Here is a 27,663-nt window from a genome sequence, read left to right as displayed (position 1 = left end):
ATTTAAAAATAAATACCGTATTTTCTGCACTATTTAGACGAACCTGACCATAAGACGCACCTAGGTTTAGAGGTGGAAAACAAGAAAAAAAATATCAGGCAGAGCCTGAGAGGACCAGATAGGTGTCCTGTTATATGCCAGCTCTGCCTATTGACTCCTGCACTGTGGAAAAGAGAAGAGGTGGGGCTCAGCACTGTAAAAGGACCCTGCTGCTGTGGCCCAGCTGATATTCACCAAAGGACTGGCACCAACATACAGAAATTTCCACCCACTTTTGGGGGGAAAAGTGTGTCTTATGGAACGAAAAATATGGTACATCTGTGGAAATGACTGAAGAAATACTGTAAAATCCAAATAAAAGGCAGATACAGATCGCCAGAGATTAATTTAGTTTACAGAAGTTTAATAATTGTGTTTATACACTGAAATGCATGTTTTATTAAGTTTAAGAAAAAATAGACATTTAAAATGCAGTAGCCAAATACTGTAACATACTTTTTTTTCTCCTTCCTCTCCACAACAGTTTTTCTCAAGTCCTGTTGCATTAAAAATTCAAGAGATACAGACCACAGAACACTCTAGCATTCATATTCTCCACAGGTGTCTTTTTCATTAAAAGAACTGTACTTTTGAAAAGGCAGTTCAGTTTAATAACAGAACTAAAATTTATGAAGGACAAGAAAACGTACGCTGCTTTTGCACTTATTAATTAAATACAGAGATTAGGCTTTTAAATGTAATTTATTTCTCCTTGTCTGGAAAAGGAGAGAATACAATAAGGTTGCCGCATGAATCAGCTGAAACACGTTTTTCAGCCTTGTTTGTCTGAGGAGTGAAGAAAAGGCTGACATCCAGATTTGGCTGTGGGGCAGAAGAAAAGCATTTAATATACAGTTAAAATTTAAGTCTTCCCGAATCCCTTCAAGCTGTTTGCTTGAGGCTGAGCTTTCAGATAGAAATATTTGCTGCTGTTTTTAAGGCAATTTAACCCCACCCCTCTATTTCAATTTTAATAAGAATTGTATAAATGTTTCCTTATAGTACTCATGGAACATCACTTAAAAGCCCCCCAAACCAGCCTAACAATCTGTGCAGTAAATAGACTGACAGAGGTAAAAAAAATTATCCCATCTGAGTTCCATTGGACAGATATGTGACTCTATGCACTCATCTCCAACCTTAAGCTGACCTAGCAGGGAGGATTCTTTGACTCATATACTGCTTCCTAACCAATACTCCATGGTGGAATCCATATCATGACTCTAACACAATTTTGTCCCAAGTGAAGGTGTCGTGTGCTCATAGCTATGTTATTTGAATATACTGAGAGTCGTAATGCAAGATAGATGAAGGATACAAAACGAGGGGAAATTGTATAAGAATTGTTGCTCAATTTGGTTCCAACTAAAGTTTTGCGGTCCCTTTTCCCTGCGGTGTTGAGATTCAGAATGTAAGCTTTTTGGGGGAAGGGCTACAGCCCTTTTTGGGGATGAAACTGTCATATTTCATATGCACAGGCAATAAATTGATGCTACTGTAAAAAACGATAAAGCTAAAAAGACTAGCTAGACCGTTTCCTATTAAAAAGTTTTACGTGCTCTGTTTAGGTGCACCATAAATCATCTTTAGTAAGCCATTGGTTTTGGAGCTGGTAAATTCTGGTTATGCATAGTAATTGTTACAATAAAAGCAAATATATTTAACCAAAACTAATTTTAGGCACTTTTTATTTTGAAAAGTCAATAGGTAACTAGAATAAGGGCTACCTTGAAATTTTGCCTTTGGTGTCATGCATGTGACACAGCCTACCTCGCAAAAGTTGTACGCATTATATGAATCTGTATATGTTGAAACTGTGTTGCACAAAGAGGCTTTTATATGATGCAATATAGAAGTGCAAAATATAAATGCAAGGTTTCTACTTGCATGGATACCTCTTCATATATACTGTATCTATGAGATACCTACAGAGGTTTGCATCACAAAATTACCATGGAGATAATGTATCCTTAAATAACAACATGTTCATTTAATGATACATTAATCTCCAAAATGTAATTCTGTACAGTTTAAGTAACATCTAATGGTGCTTCACATGACTTCTAGCAAACTTACCTGGAGATCAAATATTCCATCATTACAGGACAAGCCTGGAAAATAAAATCTCATTTTCAGACATGTATTTTAAAATGCATATTAAGTTATACATAGATATTAATTATATTATCTGGAAGCTTCCAATTGAAACAAATGATAATTATGCAGACAACATTCTGAGCAGATTATTTAGTACTGCTTTCACCTTATATACCTCTAACACATTATTTTTATGATGATGATGATGATGATGATGATGATGATGATGATGATGTTAATCTTTGGTGAGATTCACAGCCTTTGGGGCTGGTTGGTAGCTCAACAGCTCGAGTCTTAACCTAGGACCTAGGAACTGTTAAGGTAACGTTGAAGGATATAAGCTGTTCCAAGTAGGGTGGTTTTTTGTAGTCAGAATGTTCAAGTCTGATAAATTTAAAATTTCCAAATAGTAAGGTAGCCCTTTAGGTATTGCTCCAAGGGCTCCAATTACAATCAGGACAACACACGATTTATTTTTCCACAGTCGCTCAACTTCAATTTGCAAGTCCCGATATTTTGTGATTTTTTTCTTGCTGTTTATCTTCAATTCGTGCATCTCCAGGTATTGCAATGTCAATGAACCATACTTTTTTCTTTTCAACTATTGTTATGTCAGGTGTGTTATAGGCCAACTGCCTGTCAGTCTGAATTCTGAAGTCCCACAAGATCTTGACTTTCTCATTCTCTAAAACCTTCTGAACCTGATGTTCCCAGTGGTTTTTGCTGTACTCAAATCCAAACTTGGCACAATTTCCAGTGAATGATCTTAGCAACACGGTCATGGCGTTGTAGGTAGTCAGTCTGTGAAATTTTGCTGCATTATTATTATTATTATAAAAGGTTTCTATACTGATTGCAGTGAGGGCATACTTATATAAAGGCATGCCCAAATTGCAGCCAGCAGCTTTTATCGGCAGCCTGAAGCAAAATAACTTAGACATCTGTGACAAAATTTGCAGACAGCTCTGAAAATTTGATTCCCAAATAATTATTACATGATCTCAGATTATAAGATCAGCCAAAGAATTTCTTTCTTTCTTAATTTATTTGCTGCCCATCTCATTTTGAAATGACGTTGTACTAATTATCACAAGAAAATCCACACCAATTTTACTTACGTTCTGGAGTATATTGTACTTCATCTTGATCACAAGTTTCTGCAGCCTGAGAATTCTCTGCCGGACTAAGAAAACCCTGTTTGACCTCATCTATTGTGGTCTGCTTCATCTCATCTCCAATTTCTGAAGCCTCTTCTTTAAATTGATAAACATCCATGTCACTCGAGGATGAGCTCCTGTCACAGCTGGCTGCTTCTGCATCCTGGATCCAGAAGCAAAGATAAAGTTCAAGGACCTTGAATGAAGATGGATCATTCTTTAGAACAGAGTCCCCCAACCTTTCTGGCTTTGCGGATCGGCAGAGGGTATGGTTCTATGTGAGCAGCAGGCAAGCGCACACACAACTCCATTTGCACAAGTGGCGGACATGCATGCCCACTGCTTGTACAAATGAGCACACTTGCCCGCTACTTCTGCGGCCCAGTTCCAAACTGCCCAAGGCCTGGTAGTGGGCTGTAGCCTGGGGGTTGGGGACTCCTGCTTTAGAATTACAGAAAAATGAAGACAAGATTTTTTAAAATCACTGACTGGCACTAATGCAAGGGCATAAACTGACCCTTTTCATCTTCATTAAATGAATGAAACTGAATGAATGATTTAACCAAGGTTTTTTTAAAAAAAATGTAGCTCACAGTTTCACTTTCATAGCATTTAATCACACTCCCCCTTTACTTGAAAAAACAAGATAGCCACCACTTTTTAGGGCGTTACTTCTGTACACAATAAGCAGGGTGACTTTGACAGAAATGTGCAAGAACTGTTAAGAAAGCAAAAAGGGCTAAAAGATTTATTAAGTCCTGAGAAACAAATTAATTTTTAGAATTTGCTCAGAAGGACACCTCCCTGATCCACTGGAATATAAAAAGCAGCAGCAGCACAGAATCATTGACTTGCAAGATTCTTATAACCAATCATTTTGGCCTTCAGGTGAAGTTTATTATCTGGTCTGGTCTGCTTAATGGGACTGACATGTTTCCACTGCTAGCAAATTCTGCAGTCCCAATTTCTGAACCAACAAAAAACAATTTTGTGACATCCTGATATGAAAGAAAGACATGCTAAAAAAAAAAAGATAATACTTACAGTTATTTCTGCTTTGTCTGTTCTAGCACATAGTTCCTCTGTTGCTTGAGTGCCACTGGAGAAAATAAACAAAAAGAAAGAGGTGCAGATTTGAAACTATATTACTGCCCAGTTCCTAAAAGATATGACTTGGAGAAGATTAATGTAAGGAACAGATTCAATGTACTTAACTTATTGGGAAGAGAACTTGAGGAGCTATGGAAAAACTGAAATGGAAAAAATATATCCCCGAAATTAAGTGGCTATTGGAACCAAGCTAGCCTGAAAGCCAGAGAAAGAAGAAAAATGAAAGCCTTGGACAACAAGGAGGATGGACTGTCTGAACACAAATTTCAAATATCACACAAGAACAGACAAGGCCAAGTTATTTTAATCAAGGCTGTCAGCAGGTAGAAGCATATAACAGAAAAGATACTCTTTGTAAAAACTGCAGGAAGATAAATATCTACAGTAAATATACCCAAGAATAAATATGGAAGCAATCTTAAAAAGGCAAATGAGTTTAAAGTAAGATGTAAGGCTCTTCTAAAATCCTTTACAAAGAGAGGACTGTTTTGTAAAGAGGAAAGTGAAATACAACAGACAACAAATCAAATAGGATAGCACAAATGCTATCTTCTATAAAATAAATATTAATTTCTCCCAGCATATTTGTAAGAATGAATGCATTCTCCACTACCTGATTCTATTTTATTCAACATAGGAAAAAATGGAAATATCAGCCATATGATTAATAAAAATTAGGTTTAACATAATTGCTGGAAGGATTAGAAATCTTAAACAGGAAGATTTAAAAACTTTATCCGTTATATATCATCAGCAGAAAAATTTCAGTCACCGTTTCAGGACAGTTTAAATCTACGCTATATTTTTAAATGGACGATAGAGGAATTAAGAATTTAGTTGGAATTGCTAAGATGCAGAAAGATGTTTCTCGCTTGAAAGAAGAAAACAACTATTTGCTCAAAAGCCCCAGCATGCTGATAGTATGAAATTGAAATGGGGTTCATCTAAAGGCAAAATCCCTATTGCAAGAATTATGCTCTGTATGCTGAATGCTTAAGAAATATTTTGCTGTGAAAAACTCAATGATCTTTCACGCAACCCATAAACTATTATGGTGCCGTGGGACTCCCCTGCATCTCCCCAAAAGGATAGTTATTCCTGCACCACTCAAAGCAAAGGGCTGGTTTAGCTGCATACCTTTGTTCAGATGTGGAGCCAAGGTGGTCAGTTTCAGCAGAATCTGGAAATACTTTAGGTTCTGGAAAAGGAGGAACGGCTTTGGACGTACTTGATGTGCCTTGCTTTAAAACACAGATCTCTGCACAATTCTGAAGCAAAACCTTATTGGCAGACCTTGGCGTCGTCCACTGGGAAATCCTTTTAGTTGATTTAGGAGTCTGGCCTGTAGGCAATGGATAAATAAGCAATTGAATATTCTATTACATTAATATGTTATTTGTGATAATTTTTGGATTTTGAGGCCCACATCTGCAGAAGATATGGGGGAAAGGATGCTGAATACTTGAAATATAAATGTGTGTGTGTGTACACACAAACACAATTAAGTCATCCTCAGTTTTTCTCACATTATATGTTCTATCAAGTCAACCTGAAAAGTTTTAACAGAAGATTTGACCAATAGTAAGGCATTCTCCAGCTGTCTCACTCAGCTTCCTCCACAACTTTGAGATAGATTAAACTGACTTCCCCAAATAAGCTTCATGGCTGAATGACGATTTAAACCTGGGTGTATCTGGGTGTAGTCAGACATAGCCTGAACGTAAGGCCCAAAATACCACATTGGGATTTTGACTTGTGTGCTGGAGGCTTTTCCTGCCTTCACTGCAGGAGAGACTGCCAATATTCATGGAGTGGAAGCTTCTTGGTGAAAAGCTTCCATTGGTAGGCATCCCTTCCCTGGGAAGCTCAGCTTGCTCCACAGTTTAGAGCTGTTTCTCAAATGCTCTGTCTAAAGTTAGAAAAGTATTTACAATATACGTGGGCTTGGATGACGTTCCTTAAAAACCAAGAACATACAATGAAAAATCAAAGGGAGGAGTGGGCAGCTACTGGAGAGACTGTTTTGAAATAAAGCATGCATGTACCTATTTTAAATTCCTCATTTCAACTTTGATAAGGTACTCCTCAACATGTCCAAAACTATGCCCAAAATTTCCATTACTAAGCAAGAAAGTTGTTTGGTGAGTTTTGCCCCATTTTACCAACCTTTCTTGCCACGGTTGTTAAGTGAAACACTGCAGTGGTTAAGCTGGTAACATAGTTATTAACTTCCCCATTGACTTTGCTTGTCAGAAGGTCACAAAAGGTTATCACATGATCCCAAGACACTGCAACCATCATAATACATGCCAGTTGCCAAGCATCTGAATTTTGATCACATGACCATGGGGGTGCTAAAACAGTTGTAAGTATGGAAAATGGCCATAAATCACTTTTCTCTCCAGTCCCATTCTAACTTCAGTCACTAAATGAATGATTGTAAGTTGAGGACTACTGTAATTAGCTTCCAACCACTCTAAGGCACACTACTTTCTGGATGTGGGTGTCTGAAGACCCATAGTTTCCCATCACCTAGGGCAGTGATGGCGAACCTTTTTTGCCTCGCATGCCATAAGGGAGTGCAGGGGGGGGGGGTCGTGTGTGGGCGTGCCGCACCCATAATGCAATGCGCGACCCTCCCAGTGTGCATGCACACATGAGAGGCGTGACCCCCCCCCATTTTTTACATGCTTTTTTCATCCTCCCCAGGTTCCAGAGGCTTTATAGGAGCCGGGAAGGGCGAAAACAGCCTCCCCTACCCCCTGGAGGCCCTCTGGAGGCTTCAGGGACTTTCAGGAGGCTTCCCTGAAGCCTCCGAAGGAGTAAAAATGACCCTATAAGCAAACCGGAAGACACTTCCGGTTTGTTCGTAGGGTTCGTAGGAGGCTCCAGGGACCTTCAGGAGGCTTCCCTGAAGCCTCTGAAGGACTAAAAAACGGCCCTACAAGCAAACTGGAAGTCCGTTCCTGAATTTCTGGTTTGCCCATAGGGCCGGTTTTTTGTAATCCGGAGGCTTCAGGGAAGCTCCTGAAGCTTCTGGAGGGGGGGGGGGTATTTTTGCCCTCTCCAGGCTCTTATAAAGCATCTGGAGCCTGGTGAGGGCAAAAAATGGCTTTAAAAAAGGCTGAACTCAGCTGACCAGCTGATAGGGCAACACCTCGCATGCCCTGACAAATGGCTCTGCATGCCACCTGTGGCACGTGTGCCATAGGTTCACCATCCCGGACCTAGGGGTTAGAATACTTCATCCATATCCAGGATCTTGAAGTGGGCAACCAAAATAATATAAAACGAAATATTAAAAAATAATATAAATATATGTATTAGGGAGGTTGTCTTTGAAGATTACTTGGAAGCTACAAATTATATAAAATGTAGCAGGCTACATAGTTGAGTCAGAATGTTATAACAATGATTATATTATTGTGGCATTGCACTTGTTGTCAATAGGATTTTGAATACAATCAGAATGTTGTTATCTGTGAAGTCCCACCTGTTTGGTCACCTAGCTGCTCCCTTCAACTAAAACCAATTTATCCAACATGTACTGTATGTACTAAGGGGGGGTGGGGGAGAGTGCTAAAGATTCCTCCATTCCATGTGAGTTTCAGGAAAGACACACTAGGAAGTGATATTTCTTATGGAATAATTTGCTCTCCGAAACTGGATGGCATCTTCCTTAATATTCATGATGAAAAAGGTGAAACAGAGCTTTTAATTTTTAATGCTGCAGAACGTGAACAGGGAAGCAAAATGTTTTGAAGTTTTGTGGAGTTGTGGATATATTTTAAACTATCAGGAACTCATGCGGAGTCAGAAAGGTGTAGCTACTGCAATAACTATCACCATAATACATATATTTTTGCACAAAGGCAGTTGTTTGGACTGACCTGCAAAGGATTTGGCAGGAGATTCAATTTGGAAAAACCCTCCATCAAATATCCGTTCTGCTTGGCCTGAAGCCTCTGTTGCCAACCCTTCTTTTGTCTTGTTCTTCAGGGCTGCTTTTACAGCTGCAAGCCGTTTTTTGGCTGCTTTGCTTTCGACAGACCCTCCTGCTGCTTTGGCTGTCCTTCGAAGGATGGGCTTTTTCTGAAAATCAAAAGATACCTTGGCATAGCTGATAAATCACCAGACTTCAAAAACTCAGGGCACAGGGAATGCAACCAGACCTTTCTAGAGATCCTATCTATATCATGCAGACACGGCTCCTTCACTCCGTCAGAGATGGAGCGATAGACCCAACTCCAATGACATCTTAGACATCGGAGTACAATCTTGAGTAGTCTACAGAGTATAGGGCACAGTTTCCCCAACTGCGGCCTTGAATATGTGTGGACTTCAACTCCCAGAATTCCTTACCTTAACCAAAATCTTCAAGTTGCCAACATACCGAAACACATAGAGCATATGATCCAAAGAAAATCAAAAGAAAAACCTATGCTCCTGATGTTATTATTATTACAATTGTATAAAGACCCAACTCATTTAACCAACTTCGGGCAACTCACAACAGATAAAAAAAAATTCAATAAAAGCAACTTAAAAACCAATATGCAAACATATAAAATCCACTCACAATTTAGAACAGAAAATCTTTGCCAAGAGTTTTGCTTAGGGAGTATGGCCACCTGTCTAGACGGACGATAAAGTAGTAGAGAACAGCTTTACCAGTTTGATTTCTGGGAAAATCAATTTCTGTGAATAGGCATTGCAGTCACTGAATTAATGTATTACTTTGTCCCAAACCATGATTGGATGCCCAAAATATATTTTCAAAATTTCAAATGTGCCTACCAGTCCAAAAGGCTTTTCTCTCCCAGGGGATATCTCACCAGAAGAGACAGTATTTTAGGTAGGAAATAAAAAGATTATTTGGGTTGTCAGAGGCTGAGGTTCTGATTCAGAACTGCAATATATGAAAGTTAAAATATACCTCCAACGGGACATATTCTTCTGCCAAACCCTTTGTAGAATGGTTTATTAATAGGAATAAAAGCAAATAGTACAGAAAAAAGCAGGGTTTTTTTTCAAAATAAACATGTATTACAATTTCAAAGTTGGAACTGTTTGTCATGGTATAGTTACCAAACCCTACTTTCTGACTCACAAAGATGTCTAATACTAAGCCCTCTAATGATAAACTATGATATGAGGTGGCTTCACTTCTAGGAAACATTTACAAGTCATCCGTCTCAAACTGACTATAATACTGATAGATTCAGCACTGAATATTGAATTATTCAGTTCCTTAACAGATTTCACATAGTGTCAAGCTATTCTTAGCAGCTGGTGAAAGTCAGGAATGTCAAGGCAAGCAACCAGAGGATCAGCTGTGGGTCCATATTAGCTTCAAAACAGTTTAAATTCACTGGAAATATAAAAGACATGCCAGACTGAAGAAACACAAGAGGCAAAGGAGGCAGGAAAGCAATATTTGATTGTTTCACTCACATATGCTTAGTAAGGCTAGGCATAGATATGTTTATTGCACCTGATGTCACCTCCTTAAAGAAGCTGTGCGTTTTTGAGTTCAAACAGTGCTGGCAGAGTCCCAGGACAGTATGGATCTACATTAAGGAGGCAACACTAATTTAATGTCTGGGGCTCCAAAGATACCATGCCAATTCAGGAAAAGGCAGAGCCATTAAAAAAACCAAGCCTGACAGATGCAGCGAACATACCCATGCCCTCACAAATCACATTTTCCATTTTTTAATCTGAATTGCTGTGCATCCCTGGCTCTCAGACTTGGTTACAGGAGTTCCCAGATGATCAGGTAGCTTAAATTTAGTAAAATTCTACTTCATAAGAAACTTAATTGTTCCTTTTTGTGCAGTTGCCTATATCACTCAACAAAGTCGCCTTTCAGAAGCAGTCTCAGTAATTACGTGCCATGCAAAAATCACCCCCTAAAAGCAGAACCAGCAAAGAGTATCATACCTTGGCAGGTCTATGGGGCTGAGCATCATCCACCATTTGCCACCCATTCACCTCAAGTTTCTTCAAGTTCTCAAATTTTTTATGTATGTCTTCTACCTATTTGAGGAAGAGAAAGGTTGCAGAACAAAACTAAAGCAGACCAGGTTACCAACCCTCCCACCTCTTACATTAAAAGGTGTTAAAAAGCATAGTAAGCTTCCTTAAGAAATAGTTTCACCAAGAAATCAAAGAGAACACATTGTTAGCTATTTCTTAGGAATGTCTTGCAACATTGCCTTGTATCCTCCTGCTTTGGGTGAATGAGAATTTAATATGGATCACTGAATTTGGGGCACACTGGAGAACCCTAAATTTTATTGTAAGATGCGAGTTTCAAGTTGACATGATGGTCAAAATAAGCTTGAGTTTTGCGTGTGGAAATTAGTACAGTCTCAGCAGCCCAGGGACATGTATGTTCAAGCTGAAATGTGATATTTCCTTGTAGCGTATTTTCTATAAGTTTCATTTTTCGCAATTTGTGATATTTCTTCTAAATTATCATTTTTAATCAATCTGAATTATTAGGCTGGGATTGATTTACTGTTGATTAAACAAAGGTCTGGCCATTAAGTAAAGGTAAAAAGACAAAGAGTCAGATGAATACAAACAGAGGTTTAACAGTTAAAAAGAAATCTTACCTGAAAGTTTATCATATCCCAGAATCCATCCAGATCTGTGCAAGTTGTTTCTTTCTCTCCACGTCTAAATTCGCAATTATCTATCAGCCCTTCAAACTGTTTGAATCTCTCTGCCATCAACAGTCGGGTTTGCCCAATGGTTGTGCGGACAAGATCTTTGGCTGGAAAAACAGTAGTATTTTGTCGCATAAACAGTATATAAATTAAAACCATTGGTATATAGAAATAGGCTTCAATTCATGTAGGTTTGAATGTGATATTCAAGTTAATACATATTGTAAATGGATTCTAAGTCATAGTTACTGTGGCTTGTAATTGAGGCTAGTGCATACACAGCTGCAGTTTTAGATGCTGCTAATCTTTGTGCAAAATGCAGAACAGGAAAACTCTAACAGAGGAAAACAGCATGCAAGTCAAGAAGTTAATTCTCAACAAATCTGAAGATATCTTTCAAGCTATAGAAGTTGTGAAGCAAAAATTATGACTGTAGACCCTAATTGATTAAAGCATGAAAACTCGCTCTACCAGCATATTTATGAAGATTTAAGGAGAAAGCAGTTCAGTCTACCCTGATAAATATGTTTTGGTCAGTGTAAGTTAGCCTTTAGGAATGATACTTAGATTTTTTTTTTATTTTGCTTTTCGTGATTTTGTTAATCATAAATTTAAATAAGTACATGATGTTTATCCCTTATGTGATTAATATACTTACAAAAGTTATGTTTAGTTCCTCCCCACCCCCTATCATGCTGGAACCAATTACTATATTTTCTATTGAAATATCACTTTCAAGAGTGTGAATTTGAATAATGCAACTATTTTGTAAGAATTCATTAACCACACTAATCAAGACCTACCTATAGATAAAGATACATATGCTTACCAGAGTCACAGTTAAACTCAGGCTGTTGTTTATTTCTGACAATAATTTCACAAATATTTTCTGTGTTTTCTCTCTTACCTTCCTCTGGAATATCCATTTCAACAGTTTTATCCCATTCAAGACAAAGTGACGTCAGTTTCTCTTTCTCAGATTGAAGAATGTTTCTTTTAAAACAAAAGCACATTCAGACAATCTCATTATTTCAATTAACAACCCAATTTTTTACCCATAAAGATACTCAAAGGGACTAATGTATAGGATTATACTGCTTCAAAACCAACAGCAGCAATTAAAAATATTAATTTAAATAAAAAAACCAACACATTATACTACCTAGAATACTTCTCGCTATGAAGCTAAATATTGGCTAAGGATGGACATGTGACAATTCTTTAATCTGAGAATCGTACTCCACTTCTGCTTCTTTTCCTACTCACATTCTGTTGTAAACAAGAATTGGCAGAATGTGTTGATTCACTTTCATACATGTAATATTTTAAAAAAATAGTTAGTTAGGGTTAAGGTTGCAATTCAGAAACATCAGTGCCTGTGAAATATGGTTCCAATAACAAGAATGGTTTCTAGGCTAGATAAGACTCAATAGACCCTGTTTTGCTAGCCATTTTACTTAATTGCTTTTCATTCAAGGGAAGAGGATAGATAGTAAGAAAAACGCCATTCCTACCACTCTGTTCACACTCTATTTAGACCGTCCGCTTAGATGCTATTGCGGGACTAGTGTATAATTTTAAGAAATAGGCTTGCTTGGAAAGGTATATAGTCTTTGGCGCACAATAGCACAAGTAGCTACAATCTCATTTTAAACTCAAAGCAATTACAGCAGCAGGTAAATGTATCCCTAAGGCAGGTAAAATGGATTGGTTACCATTTCTATCCCACAGTATCCATGAATAGCTAATCTGTTGTTTACTTTAATACGAAGGTGAATCTCTTTGAAGAAGATATTTTAACAAGCATCCTTGTTACCCAGGCAGTTTATTACTGTAGATCCCTTTGATCTTGTCTACAAACCTGAAATAGGGCACATCATGCAGGAGTTTTGTTGTTGGCTCTGATATTTCAGTTGCTAGTAGATCTGGTTGTTGCACACTGCTCTCACCTTCAAATGCAGTATTATACCTCATCTCACTAGGCACCCGTTCTAGAAAAAGAATGATTTTATACAGAAAATGGTAGAATCTGCATTAAATAGAGGAAGAATATAACCTGCAGCTAAATAAGCCATAGGTGCTCTTTAAGTGCTTATCAATTAAATTTAAACCATCCTATTAGCCAAAGCATTAGTATTTTGTATATTTAAAGTTGCAATGGCATACAGTTGCCCCCAAACTGCATTTTTTACAGCAATGCAAGGGGAAGGGATGAAGAGTAGCCTGTTACTGCAAGTCTGCTTATGGTCTTTTGTTTTGTTTGCTGGTCCTGAAACCTGACTATCTAATTGCCAAGTTTTAATATTCTGAAAGTTTAAAATAAATACAGAGTAATGGTTAAGTCTAAATAGGCTTAACACAGAAAGGCTGCCCTCCACCAATGGTATTTTAAATAATGCCCATATGGCTGATGCACCCTCAGTCATACTGCATCATCTTCATCCCATCCCCAGAGTTTCCTCAAAAGATCAATGGACTTGAGTACAAGCAAAATCCCCATCCCTGATGCATTGCTGCGGAGTCTGAGTTAAAGATGTGACAACAAGGTGCTTTAGACTGAGGATATGTATGCTTATTAGTACTCAAATCAAGAACTTTTTCCTGGAAGAGTCCAGGAAACAAGGTAACTTCATTAAAGAGGTGCCAACAGATCACTGTTCAGCTGCACCATTTCAAAGAACATCCTTCACTTCATTGAAGTCTAGAACATCACTGCCCGATAGCTACTGTATGTCAGCACTACAAATCAAAGACTGAGGTAGAAAAGGCATCTTGCCTAAAGGCAAATGCGCATTTGTATTGGGACTTCTCAGTCCCCTTTAAAATTTTTGTCTCTTAGCACCAGCGGTATAGACATTTTCTTAGATATACCTCTTTTAATTTCTTCCAATAAATCCAGGGCATATTGATGTCCTTCAGTGGTTTTCTTTGTGACTTCTGGGTTAGAGGACAACTGCGGATTATGATCTTGTATTTCTTCTTTGTAGACGTCACTAATAATAATAATAAAAAAATTATGAAACACTGGAAGTTGCAGATCAAAACTGAACATGTATGAAAAAAAGAGATCAGTTGTTATATCAAGCCTGACTGCAGCCCTCAGAGCAATACCTAAAGAACTTCCTCAATGTCTGGAAATATTTAAATATTTGTCAGACTTGGAACACCCTAATTTATACCACCACCCCAAAAAAACTTCCAAAAACTAACCTGCTTGGAACTGCCTATAGTCTTAGACGCTGACTTAATAATTCTTGGGTCTGTGTTAGGACTTGAATTATTAGATTTGCATCAGTCTTACACCGTGAATTTGTGGATTACCTACACACTATATCATTTAACATGATATGCACATGAAATGCTCTAACATTGGGAAAGGTAGAAAGAAAGGGAAGAGAAAACCCAGAAGATGGATGGGGTGACTAGGGAAAATTGAAAGAACAGGTTAGAGAAAAAAGCCTATTTGTGTGGTGGTTGGTGTTGAAAACAATTTAATGACACATAATGAAATCAATGTTGTGATCCTATTTTTGCATCCCTACCTGAATTCAAAGTTTGCTCCTTGTAGCAGAGTCTCTGCATAGCTTTACTACAGGTATACTACCAAAATTATGTTAAATAACTGCACTATCAGAGAGACCAATACTGTTTTGATTTGGTATCCCCATTTGAAAGACATCCTAGGCCTCATATTTCAGAGATCTCTAAATAGAAAACCACTATAGATAGTCAGAAGCAACCAATGCATACCAGCCTTGTAAAGTTGAGACATTTTAAGAGGAAACTAATTGCAACAGGAATAAGGAGGCCTGGAAATTAAAGGGTGAGGAAATCAGAATAATTATCTTCCTTAGTGTTTCCTCTATGAGCTTGAACCTGAAGCAGCATTAAGAAAGGGGTGGGTGGGGCATCAACACAGTTTGAACAGATTCGTAAAATACTTTATAAGAAAGTCTGAAGGAGGATATCCTTACTTGGTTGTTCCTGAGGGGCTCCAGGAAAGATTGGGTGATAAGAAGACATTTGCCCTGGAAGGGGTCATTGGATTCACTTTATAGATAGACAAGCCTTTGGGAGGTTTAAAGACAAAATTCTGAGGGGCAAATGAGCGATTTCTTTTTGAGGGTGCTGTCATGTTTTCTTTGTCAAGAAGGTCCTTCTGTTCACTGCTTTCAGCAAGTTGGAGCTTCAACTCTTCTTTCTCTTCTTCAATTAGAATATCTTGATTTCTCTTGTGCCCTACCTGTTAAAACACACAGTGGTTTCTTTATCATTTAAACAAACACATGTACAGTTTTTCCCCCCTGGAAAATATTAGTAGGTAACATTCCAATTTCATTTGCCTCTAGCTCATATTTGAGAATCCGATGCATTTTAAAACTACTAACTTAAAAATCAAAAGCAATTGAGGAATAGTTCCATCATCATGATTTGCCTGAATATAAACTTGAATTCAGATGAATCAGCAAAACTTCATTATTTCAGTTTAGGCAAGTTAGTTTTGATTTCTGAGCTGCTGTTAGGGATAATAGAAGCTTACTTATGGTAAAAGGTAAAGGTTCCCCTTGCACATATGTGCTAATCGTTCTCAACATCTCCGTTCCAGAGCCAGCACTGTCTGAAGACGTCTCCCTGATCATGTGGCCGGCATGACTAAACGCCGAAGGCGCATGGAACGCTGTTACCTTCCTACCAAAGTGGTCCCTATTTTTTCTAGTTGCATTTTTTTACATGCTTTCGAACTGTTAGGTTGGCAGAAGCTGGTACAAGTAACGGGAGCTCACTTTGCTACGTGGCGCTAGGGATTTGAACCGCCAAACTGCCAACCTTTCTAATCAACAAGCTCAGCATCTTAGCCACTGAGCCATCATGTCCCTATACTTATGGTACTACAACATAAATGGGAAAAAAAATACAATTATACTGTGAAAAAACAAACTTACTTTTGTCCTTTCCTTTATTATCTCTTGCTGTTGCTTTCCTTTAATTGTAGCTTTTTTCTGTGGCACATTACCTAAAACAGAATAGACTGAACATTATTCCATAAATTATTTACCACAAGGAACTCAAAAGAACAACAGAAAGCAATAGAAGACAATTATTTTATAGAAGTACAGACAAAAATAGATTGGAAGTGTAATAAAAATCAGAATTCAACTCAAGAAAGTCTACAGCAACATTATCAAGCAGGTGGAATCACCTACCTGATCTTATTTGCACTTAGTAGATCAGTGAGGTCATGCCCAATTATAAATTGGATAGAGGACCATCAAAAATACAAACTGAAAGCCATCCTTGGAAATTGAAATAACATCCCAGAAGAAGGCAATGACAAAATCAAGGGAATTGCATGGCTGTGCTCATGTCACTAGAATTGGAACTTGCATCAAGGAAATGTTTACCTTTAATTGTCCATGTAAATTACTTTAGTACAATTTCACCCACCAGAAATTATAGTTGGTTGGGTTGGTTGTGGTATTCTTGACTTTGCTGCCACTGTTGCTCTTGTCATTCTTCCATGTGTGATTCTTGACATGGCAGACTGCTTATCTGAAAATTGAGAAAGCTGTTCAATCTCTAAAATCTTAGATGTTCTGTGTATAAGGTAAGGATAGGTGTGTGTGTGTGTGTGTGTGTGTGTGTGTGTGTGTGTGTGTGTGTGTATATATATATATATATATATATATATATATATATATATATATATATATATATCGTATATACTCGAGTATAGGCCGACCCGAATATAAGCCGAGGCACCTAATTTTACCACAAAAAACTGGAAAAGTTATTGACTCGAGTATAAGCCTAGGGTGGGAAATGCAGCAGCTACCGGTAAATTTCAAAAATAAAAATAGATACCAATAATGTTTTTGAATATTTATTTCAAAGAAAAACAGTAAACTAGCGGTGTATTCAATGAAATACTTCACTCACCTCATGATGCTGATGTCCCGCTGTGATGATGATGTCCCGTGCAGCCGCGGGAGCGATGTCCCACCTCCTATGACACACGGCACAGTGATTCCTATCATTGGATCACTGTACCAGAGGAGGTGGGACATCGCTATGTGGCTGCTTGCCATAACAAGGAGGAGGTGGGACATCGTTGCAGAGCGGCAGGAGGGGGAGGAAGGGGAATCGTAAGACAGCCCTGCATTACATTAGAACGTGAGGAGGGGGGATGGTGCGGTGCGCGCTGCGCAGCAAACTGACACAGAGGGAGGGGAAACTCACAGGGGCACTGGGCCATTCACGAGTGTCACCCAGCGGCATGGCCCCGCCCCTTTTTCTCCTCCATTTCGGGCAAATTTTTCACTGACTCGAGTATAAGCCGAGGCGGCTTTTTTCAGCCCAAAAAGTGGGCTGAAAAACTAGGCTTATACTCGAGTATATACAGTATATATACTGCAGTCCCAGCCTTGACCAATTGCATAATATGGTCCAATCAACTTTGTTTGATTTTTGTCCTATAAAATAAATAAATATATATATTTATTTATTTATTTTATAGGACAAAAATCAAACAAAGTTGATTGGACCATATTATGCAATTGGTCAAGGCTGGGACTTTCTAGTTGTTTTGGTACTAAAACTACTGCAGAACTTACACAATAGTTATCATGTATTTCCTGCTCCACAGTGGTGTGAAACTGCCTTACCAACCTCTGGCTATTTCGTCACCAAAGTTCACAAGAGCCACCGGAGCCCTTTTTAAATAAGGACAAATAACTCATACCTTTATTCTCTTTTTTAGAAGGTTTGTCTATGTAGATCTGCCTCTGTTCATGCGGAGCTATCTGCCGATTGCGGCCCTTACCGATGGAGCTAGATGAAACCTAAAAAAAAAGAAATGTAAATCTAAAAACACATCTCTTTTTTAAATGATAGGAATCACACTGTGTTATTCATTTAATTCCAACCAATAAGCAGATGTTAACTACCCATTTACTTCATCAGTGACCTATTTTTGATCCAGTCTTTTAAACCTCTCTGTTTAGTCACCTGGTGCATGCCTTAAACCTCTATGGTCAAACAGCAAGCATTAAAAAAAATGCTTCGGTAACAAGAGCGAGCATTTCAAAATGTGTCCCTCTTGGGCTCCGTTTTTGGCAGCAGGGGCTTTTTGCAAAGATGACTGGAGCCTAAAGGGAAATCGCAAGCTGGCAGGGCATGTTCATCCCACTCTCCCTGCTCTGCTTTTGGAGCGTTGAGAGCAGGCAAAGAAACCGGGGCAGAGAAGCTGGAGAGGAGACAGCTCGCTAGATCTTTGCAAGTTGAGTCTCCACAGGCCCGGTGCCTGTAGAGACCCAGTCCAGGGTGGGGGGAGAAATAAGCAGGGCAAATATTGCAATGCTTCTGCAGTCGTTTGTAAGGGTGAATGACTGCGGTGATTGTGCACCATTTGTAACTTCGGGCTTTAGAGCCGAGGTGGCACAGTGGTTAAATGCAGCACTGCAGGCTACTTCAGCTGACTGCAGTTCTGCAGTTCGGCTGTTCAAATCTCACCGGAAAGCCCTATGAAGCGGTATATAAGTCTAACTGCTATTGCTATTGCTACTGTGTCATAAATACTTAAGGGGGAGTGTTATGTCGTAACATTGAGTGGTCAATAAATGAACTGTCATAACTGAAAGATCACCTGTAGCATGCAAATAGTATACAATAAAAAACAAACATGTAATACAAACCGATGATAACTGTGGCTTCTTTGGTTCTGGCAATTGTTTTGCTTTCGACCTTGTAACTCGCATGACAACTGGAGCTTCCTAGGAACAATCCAGAAATAAGAATGAGCGAATTCCAATCTTCATATTATATGTGTATTTTTTAGTAAGAAATATTTTTGGAATAACCTAGAAGCATTTAGGAATTCTCAGGTGACTTTTTTAATGTCTTATTTTGCTCCTGGTTATTTTCTTAATTACCGTTACTTGACTGCCTATTGATATTTTAATATATGCCTTTTGGAAGTTCTCCAAAAACAATTTATAAAAATGTTCAAATAAAATATTTAAATATAAAGGAAATAGAAAAAACTTTTATGTCCACATAAACTGCTCAATTACCTCATTCCAACAGAATTTTCCACACTTTTATGTAATAAATAATGCCCTCTTTCATGTATTGGTGATTAGTTTTATTTTATCCTTTCTTCCAAATATTTTGAGTAGCCAACATATGCATCTTGGCATTTTTCTTATAAAAATTCCTACAATTTGCATATGTATGCAGTACTCGCTCAATATCATGGAATCAAATTCATGGTCAATTATATTCGTCCTCCCCAATGGTTTAAATCTAAAGTACAGAACATAAAGTATAATCTAATGCTACAAAATACCATGCAATTTAAAATTAAATAGGATGAGCTGTAAGAATCATTTTACCAAATTATATCAACAGCTGTGAAATACTGTACAGAATAAAGGATTTGTGCATCAACTCAATGAAACTTGGATTATTTAAACCAGATAAGGCATTTAACACAGAACTTGTAGACTTTTCCCTTTTAGGTTCCCTTCAACTATAAAGACCAAATTGGTTAATCATAGGGAAACTGCTTTTTCCTAGCCCAATCATGTAACCAGAGCAGAATATCAAGTCTCTATTTGCTTCGATGAAACACATTCTACCTATTCGGAAGTGATTTGGGGGGGGGGGGGCTTCTTTATGAGCTAACTATCTGTTTATCTTATCATTTCTTCACTTGAAAATTGGATATTCATAGTTCCTCTTGATTTTAAATAAGGCAATCTGATAAGGAATGCATTTGCTTTCCTGGGAATATTCTGATGAGCATTAGGGTATCCCACATAACAAGATCATGATTTGGCTATTGTAAATAGATCTTATATCCATGTAACCTTTCCTTCCTACTTTATACACAAATCTCTTTCCCTTTCTGATCCATAGAAGATATTATTATCCATTAAACTACAGGTAGCCCTGGACGTATTACAATTGAGACTGGAATCTCAGCTGTTGAGCGAAGCAGTCATTAAGCAAGATGCCCATGTGATTGCTTACTCAAAGACTGCAATCCCAGTTCTCCACGTTGCAGGCTTTAAGTGACCCTGTGGGTGGTTAAGTGGGGTAAAAGAGCTCTCTGCTGAAGGAGGACAGGCAGGCCACCACCATGCATTGAGGGGAACTCATGTGCTGGGCTGGAGAAATGAAATGGGGGTCACAAAGACCTCTTTGATTCTTCCAACCCAGTGCATGATTCCAAACAGACTGAAAAAAGCCCATCCTAAATCAATGGAGTATTTGCAGCATGGGGAGTTTACATCCAGCCCCCAGACATAAGAAGACTCACTCTGGTTCCCGGGGACTAGCTGTAAACATTCTGTGCTGCATATACTCAATGCTAACCTCCTGCTATGATTTCAGGACAGATCCTTTTTACCCAGCCCCTAGAAACCAGAGGAAGACTTCCTGGCAGGTAGCAGAATCTTGCGACTTTCTCTGTTGGCTTTCCAATTGACTTTCTGGAGAAGCCAGCAGGGAAGATTGTGAATGGTGATCACCTAATTATAGGGCCGAGGTGGCGCAGTGGTTAAATGCAGCACTGCAGGCTACTTCAGCTGACTGCAGTTCTGCAGTTCGGCTGTTCAAATCTCACCGGCTCAAGGTTGACTCAGCCTTCCATCCTTCTGAGGTGGGTAAAATGAGGACCCGGATTGTTGTTGGGGGCGATATGCTGACTCTGTAAACCGCTTAGAGAGGGCTGAAAGCCCTATGAAGCGGTATATAAGCCTAACTGCTATTGCGATGTGCTTGTCAACCTATTGTAAATGCAAATGGCCAAGTTTCCAGATTGCCATTATATGGGCATGCAAGCCCTGCAACAACCATATATTCAGGCATAGGTCGTAAGTCCCTTTGCACAGTGCTGTCATAATTTTGAACATTCACTGAACAAAGTAGTCATTAAGCAAGGACTACCTTTAAAACCAGAAATATACTTCTAATCTAGTTTCCAGTTCTAAATATGGATAAACAAACAAGAAATGGAAAAGCCTGAAGTATTTAAGACGTTCAGAGAACTTATGAAGTTCAACTCATGCTTTATTAAACCAACATATGAATTAGCTGTTTCAGGCAACTTGGGCTGGGTAAAGGAATGCAAGATACATTGGAGCTAAGCTTAAATATTAAGTTATTCTCACTTTCTCTTTTGATGTTTTCAATACTGGAATCTGTGATGTTTTTGAGAGAAAAGGAGGCTGGTCTGGCTTGAATTGTCCACATTTAAAAACAGGTTTCTCCCTCTGCTCCTTCAACCTGCGAAGTTCTTTTTCCGCCTTGTAGCGGTGAAGCATGTCGATGCGCTCTTGTTCACGAGTCTTGGCTGCAGCATCTAAAATTTAACATATGCGAGTTGAAATCCCACATAAAGTGTGATATCAAGATTAAAACATATCTTGAGTACCTAGAACAGTAGACGCAAATAAAAAAGAGATAAAAACAATGTCCCATAATTAGATACACGAAAACAAAGTTCACAGAAAAATCTATATCAGCAACGATATATGTGAAAAATATCTAGCCAATGTAGGTGATTGCAAATTGAATAGCAAACAGTATCTAAAAGACAAGAAAATTTCAGGCTACTTTAATAATAGCATGATATCCGGAATAATAATCCCTGTCTATGTTGCTCAGGTCAAATTCCAAATCATGTTCTGGGCATCATGTTTTAACAATGACACCTACATGAAGAAGTTTCTCCAGAAGAATTCAAACAAAGTGAGTTTGGTGAGAAACAATTAAAGAGCTTGGATAAATAGCATAGAAGAATAAAAAATTAAAATTAAACATAGCAGATCACAATTGTCCGGGGGAAAATAATAGTAAAAAATCATTAGACACATAATGTAAGAATTGTTTCAAGAGCAGATGGCTTAGTTTGTGATTAATATTTAAACAACAAAATGTTAAAAGATGCTACAACTTTGTAAATTTTGCACTGAATGACACATAAATCCTTTCCAAATTTTCAACAGTTAACTGTTGATTTTCAAACATCACAGAAACTAATAGATTACAGATTACCAGAGTTGAAAGGGACCTTGTAGGTCATCTAGTCCAACCCATCACCCAAGCAAGAGACCCTACACCCGGGATGGCAAGCCTGTGGCACGCATGCCACAGGTGACACGGGGAGCCATTTGTCAGGGCAAGCGAGGCTTGCCCTGTCAGCTCGCCAGCGCACATGTGCACCCTGGCAAGCTGAGTTCAGCCTTTTTAAAAGCCATTTTTCGCCCTCCCCAGGCTCCAGAGGCTTTATAGGAGTCTGGGGAAGACAAAAATAGCCTCCCCTGGCATTCCCGGAGGCTTCAGGAGCTTCCCTGAATTCTCCGGAGCGCAAAAAAACGGCCCTATGGGCAAACTGGAAGTTTGGGAACAGACTTCCGGTTTGCTCATAGGGCCGGTTTAAGCCCTCCGGAGCCTTCAGGAAGCCTCCTGAAGGTTCCCAGGCTCTGGAGGGCTAAAAACGACCCTACAAACAAACTGGAAGTGACTCCAGTTTGGTCGTAGGGTTGTTTTTTTCCCCCTACGCTCCCCCTCCTTATGGCACGCAAGCCAAAAAAGGTTCACCATCGCTGCCCTATACCATTTCTGACAAATGGCAGTCCAGTCTCTTCTTGAAAGCCTCCAGTGATGAAGCTCAGATGTAGGCTGAAACCAAAAGAGGTTCTAGAAGTACAGAAAGTTCCCAGGCTATGAACCTCTGGCTTACGAATACCCTCAAATATGAATGGGCAGCCTGCAGTACTTAAAATAGTGAACAGTTGACTGGCTGTGAGATTTGACTCAAAAATAGAAAGGGTGCATGCTGGCAAGGACAGTCCCAGTACTACAGGTGGGAAAGCCAGGCAGTGTCTCTTTCTTACACACTCATATGGCATCTCTTTCCAGCACACAGTTGTAGGTACTGCAGGCAAGGAGACTCTGGCAGCATCTCTCGTTATTGTGCACGACCGGCAAGGAGAGTCTCGATGCTGCAGGTAGGGAGACTCTGGCTGAACAACACTACATATTTCTCCAATGAAGTATTTTGAAGGAGAATGGGATAACTTGTCACAACCAATTTGCCACAGGAGAGCTTGCCATGGCCAATTTGCCACAGGGCAACTCACTGCGGGACAATTTACCAATTCAATTTAATTATTTAAAATTATTAAAAAAATAATTTTAATTTTTGTCATTCACATTTCATTTTGTCCCTCATTTGGCATCCATTCTTTAATGATTGTATTCCATGATTTCCTGGATATTAGTGTAACTCTTGCCCCGTGGTGAATTGGCCATAGCAAGTTGTCAATGGCAAGTAGACCATTGCGAGTTCCTCACAGCAAGTTGTCATAGACCCTTCTTGCATGTCTCCCCATTTGCAGACACCTACAATCCCCACCCCACTCGGGGTCTGTGCACTCTCTCACCTGTTTTCAGCAGTTCATAATAAGACAAACATTTCACAAAGTAACAGTTGAGGTACAATAGCAGTAGCAATAGCAGTAGACTTATATACCGCTTCATAGGGCTTTCAGCCCTCTCTAAGCGGTTTACAGAGAGTCAGCATATTGCCCCCAACAATCTGGGTCCTCATTTTACCCACCTCGGAAGGATGGAAGGCTGAGCCGGTGAGATTTGAACCGCTGAACTGCTGATCTAGCAGTAGCTTGCAGTGCTGCATTTAACCACTGCGCCACCTTGGCTCTACAAATTCAGCCCGAGGATAGACTTAGAAAGGAAACTTGTTCTTAACCTGGAGACTAGTTGAATAACTAGTAAGTTTAGGAAAGACAACAAAAATAGAGATTGAAAACAAGTCTTGGTTAATATTTAAAAAGCTTTTTACTTACTTGGCTTTGGCACACACCCGTTGCTTTTTCTACTCAGCTGAGTAGTAGCTTTGTTTTTTGATGGCTGTACATTCACATCAAGTAGTCCAAATTGCCTGCCCTTATTGAATTCCTTGTGTCTATTCTCTTTTTGAATTATAGACTTTCGGTGAACAAGTTTTGTCTTGAGTGCATCGACGCTCAGATCTTTTTTGTACCGAGTGGAAAAATTAGTAGTCATCTTTATCTAGATATAAAATAAAGGCAAGAAGCATTTTACATTACAGATCTTTGCTGAGCTATCTGAAAATTTTACTAACAAGCAACTTGTTTCTATATATGTTGGTAAATCTATGCAGGTTAAAAAAAAGCAGAATGTACCACTGTTATACCCCAAGCAATGTAACTTTTTTTCCAGGGTGGATTTGATTTAAAAGGCTTGATTTAAATCAACTCGATTTAAATCATAATTTTTAAAGAGCAACTGTCATCTCTGTCCCGTAGTGCCTCCTCCTCTGACCCGCTGTTGACCCACCGACCGTCCCATTCGCTTTAATGGGACAGCTGGTGATGTGGCAGTGATGCAACAAGGTGAGGGACGTGGCAAGCAGCAGGTGAGTGGATGTCCACTAACAGGCACTGCCATGATGGATATGAAATGACAGGTGCCCTTTAATATCTTATTTATAAGCTGCTTAGAAGTTTTCACTTTTATTTTTACTTGCCCTTCCTCCTCACACTTAGAACCTGGGGGTACAGTTGCATTTCTCTTCAAACAATCATACAGTTTGTAGTGTACATAAATTTGCAAAACAATGGGATAAATAAATATCCCTGATCCCTATGATTTATCTCATGGTTACTGTGAAATTGTGTGAATGCATCAGTGCAGTGCATATTATCTCACCTTGCACAGCTTGGATTAATTGAACAAGTTTACAAATAATGTAAATATTGCAAAATATACAGCCCCATAATACATACATAACTAAGCTCCATTTCATGCTGAATAAACTAAATTATTTATGGATCTTAAATAGAAAACTATCTTTAGATAGATTTTTACTCAAAAGCACTTTATTAAAATGAATTTGATAAAAATCAGAGAAATCCAATTTAAATTAAAACATAACTATTTTTTTTAAAAAAAAGTTTTTAAAAAATCATCAATTTTTATCCACGCTGTTTTTTTCACAGAATAGTTATTACATCTTTGATAATTTTAGTTGCTATTTTCTATGTACCTCTAACAATCTTTCTGGAATAGGGCAACCAGAAAAGTACACATTACTCTAAATGCATTTATATCATACATGAATGCTTTATACAGGTAGTCTTTATATATGTCTTTGGAGTCTTTGGTGCTCTCTGAGCTTCATAATTTTACTGCAGATGTTTTATTACCAAACTATGTAATATTATTGGGAAAACCACCAATCTCAGAGAGCACCATGGATCCCATAGTTCAACCACGAGCTACAAATATTCTCTTCTATCAGTTCCACATAGGGCATCAAACACTTCAGAAAGCAAGCAAATGGGAGAAATTTGTATGTAGGCACACTTCCACCAGAAAACTATTTTTTCTGCATGAATGCCTATGACAGCAAGCCTAACCCACCAGTCTCAGATACAAACTTCCAATAAATTGCGCAGCAGGATGGAAAATAGTCCAAAAAATGGACAACGAATGATAACTGTTTATGATCATAGAAGTGCACCTCAGTCTTAATAAATATCAGCACACCATGGAAAACTTCAAGGAACATTTAGAAGAGATTATCACCCCAGAGCACATTGAAAGACTGACAACCACAATCAAGACTACTTTGAAAGCCATGCCAGAAATGGGAAATTTAAACTGCAAATCAAACTACCCAAAGTAAATCTCAGAATTAAAGAGGCACAGGAGTCTGAATGAGTGGTCAACGTGTTCAGCTGTCCACTATCTACTGCAGAATACAATATTCTACAGAAAGGACTCAATTTCCATACAGATGATGCTAATCAACTTGAAGTGTTTAAGGCCCTAGAAGCTTTTAAAACCCAGGACTTCTCACAGAGACTCAAGTCAGCATCAGACAAGCTATCATATCACAGATCAGAAGGAAAGGGAAACAGACCCTATTCAAAGCAGTGGGAGGAGCAGCCCTCAAAAACCTAAAGAACCATTTGATTATCATGCTACCAGCAGCCAAACCATGGTTAGAACACAATACATACAAAAAGCCAAAGAATTATGGAAAGACAAACTTACATCCCAGTGAACATCAATCTAATACAGAAACTAGACAATTGGATTGAACAAACTTTTAGTGATATTACCAAGAAAGGTCAAATCACTAAAGTACAGTGGGAGATGAAAAGCAGTGGACCCATCCCCCATGTTTTTATGGATGGCCCCAAAACACATAAACTAAATATACATCTCTGACCAATTGTATCATTATCAATGCACTGATGATGTTACCTAAGTTTGATCATAAAACATCTGCAAGAGCACCAAACTCAGAGAACCCCAAAGTTCAACCCTGAATTAAAAATATTCTCTTCTATCACTATTAAGTCTGACTAGATGGCTGCCCTAAAGCATCTTCCAGAGCCTCCCTGGAACTGAGGTGAGCATTTTATTCAAGTCTTTCTGCATTAAAAAAGACTTAGTATTTTCAAATATTGTGCCTATTGTTACATTTTAAAAAAATAAACACTCAAGATCTAGCAATTTACAGTAATAGAACTGAATTTAAGTATTCTGATTTTTAATATTTTGTCCTTTTGCAAAGTAAAATGAAAAAGGCATGACCCAAACATCAGAAGAGTGCAATTGCTGCACTGGAACTACAGCTTATCTAGCCGAGCATCTTGCCTCTCAGAGCAGAACAATAATAGACCCCACCAAAAGTGATCTACAGCAATTTATGTTCAGTGACAAACTGTCCTCAATCCTGGAGTTTCCCTATCGCCTTTAGACTACCAGACCAAACGTCTGCTTCGAAATAATATAGAATAACAGAGTTGGAAGGGACCTTGGAGGTCTTCTAGTTCAACCTCCTACACCCTACATCACTTCAAACAAATGGTTATCCAACACCTTCTTAAAAACTTCCAGTGTTGGAGCATTCACAACTTCTGAAGGCAAGTTGTTCCACTGATTATTTGTTTTGTCAGGAAATTTCTCCTTAGTTCTAGGTTGCTTCTCTCCTTGATTAGTTTCCACCCATTGCTTCTTGTCCTACCCTCGGGTGCTTTGGAGAATAGCTTGACTCTCTCTTCTTTGTAGCAGCCCCTGAGATATTGGGACACTGCTAAATACATACAGGTAGATCCAGAAGACTTGGTCTTCCTCCGTCCCGACTCCAAAGCCCATCCCCACGTCCTACCAGTGCCCCGCAACCACCTAACTCCAACCCACATCCATTTCTGAATCGTCCCTGAGGGACATCGTTATACCTCCGGCCACACGCAACCTCCGCCCTCCGGTAGATCCACGCGCGAGCTCGAATGGCTGATCGACCGAACAAGAGGGGCCGTACTCCGGTTCAAATTTTTGTTACCGTTTCCGATTGGCCGTTGAGACACAACACTACTGCGTTTTCATTGGCTACATTCTTATTCTCTGACGTCATTCCGCCTCACTCCCCCCCCCCCGGAGAAATGTGATTGGAAGAGGATGCGAGGCTTTTATTGGTGCCCTAATTTAAAAAGTCCAGCCCCCTCAAAGCCCGGATTGGTTCG

The 27,663-nt window shown here is 38.9% G+C and overlaps 1 protein-coding gene across 1 annotated transcript; it reads right to left on the bottom strand.

Moving 5' to 3' along the window:
* Nucleotides 1-382: 382 nt before the first annotated feature.
* On the bottom strand, nt 383-27,458 carry DLGAP5 (DLG associated protein 5). The gene is made up of 19 exons (XM_032236385.1): nt 27,379-27,458; nt 23,950-24,175; nt 21,250-21,440; nt 18,769-18,846; nt 17,817-17,916; nt 16,523-16,627; nt 16,021-16,091; nt 15,052-15,320; nt 13,949-14,070; nt 12,939-13,068; nt 11,985-12,070; nt 11,024-11,184; nt 10,347-10,442; nt 8,294-8,495; nt 5,541-5,745; nt 4,338-4,392; nt 3,255-3,456; nt 2,116-2,150; nt 383-861 (listed from the first exon to the last, which is right to left on the bottom strand). Exons 2-19 carry the CDS (start codon nt 24,167-24,169, stop codon nt 742-744), a joined length of 2,448 nt encoding a protein of 815 aa, XP_032092276.1. The 5' UTR covers nt 24,170-24,175; nt 27,379-27,458; the 3' UTR covers nt 383-741.
* Nucleotides 27,459-27,663: the final 205 nt, after the last annotated feature.

Source organism: Thamnophis elegans, chromosome 1, assembly GCF_009769535.1.
Source record: "Thamnophis elegans isolate rThaEle1 chromosome 1, rThaEle1.pri, whole genome shotgun sequence".
Lineage (NCBI taxonomy): Eukaryota > Metazoa > Chordata > Lepidosauria > Squamata > Colubridae > Thamnophis > Thamnophis elegans.
This window is presented reverse-complemented; position numbering and strand designations above follow the sequence as displayed.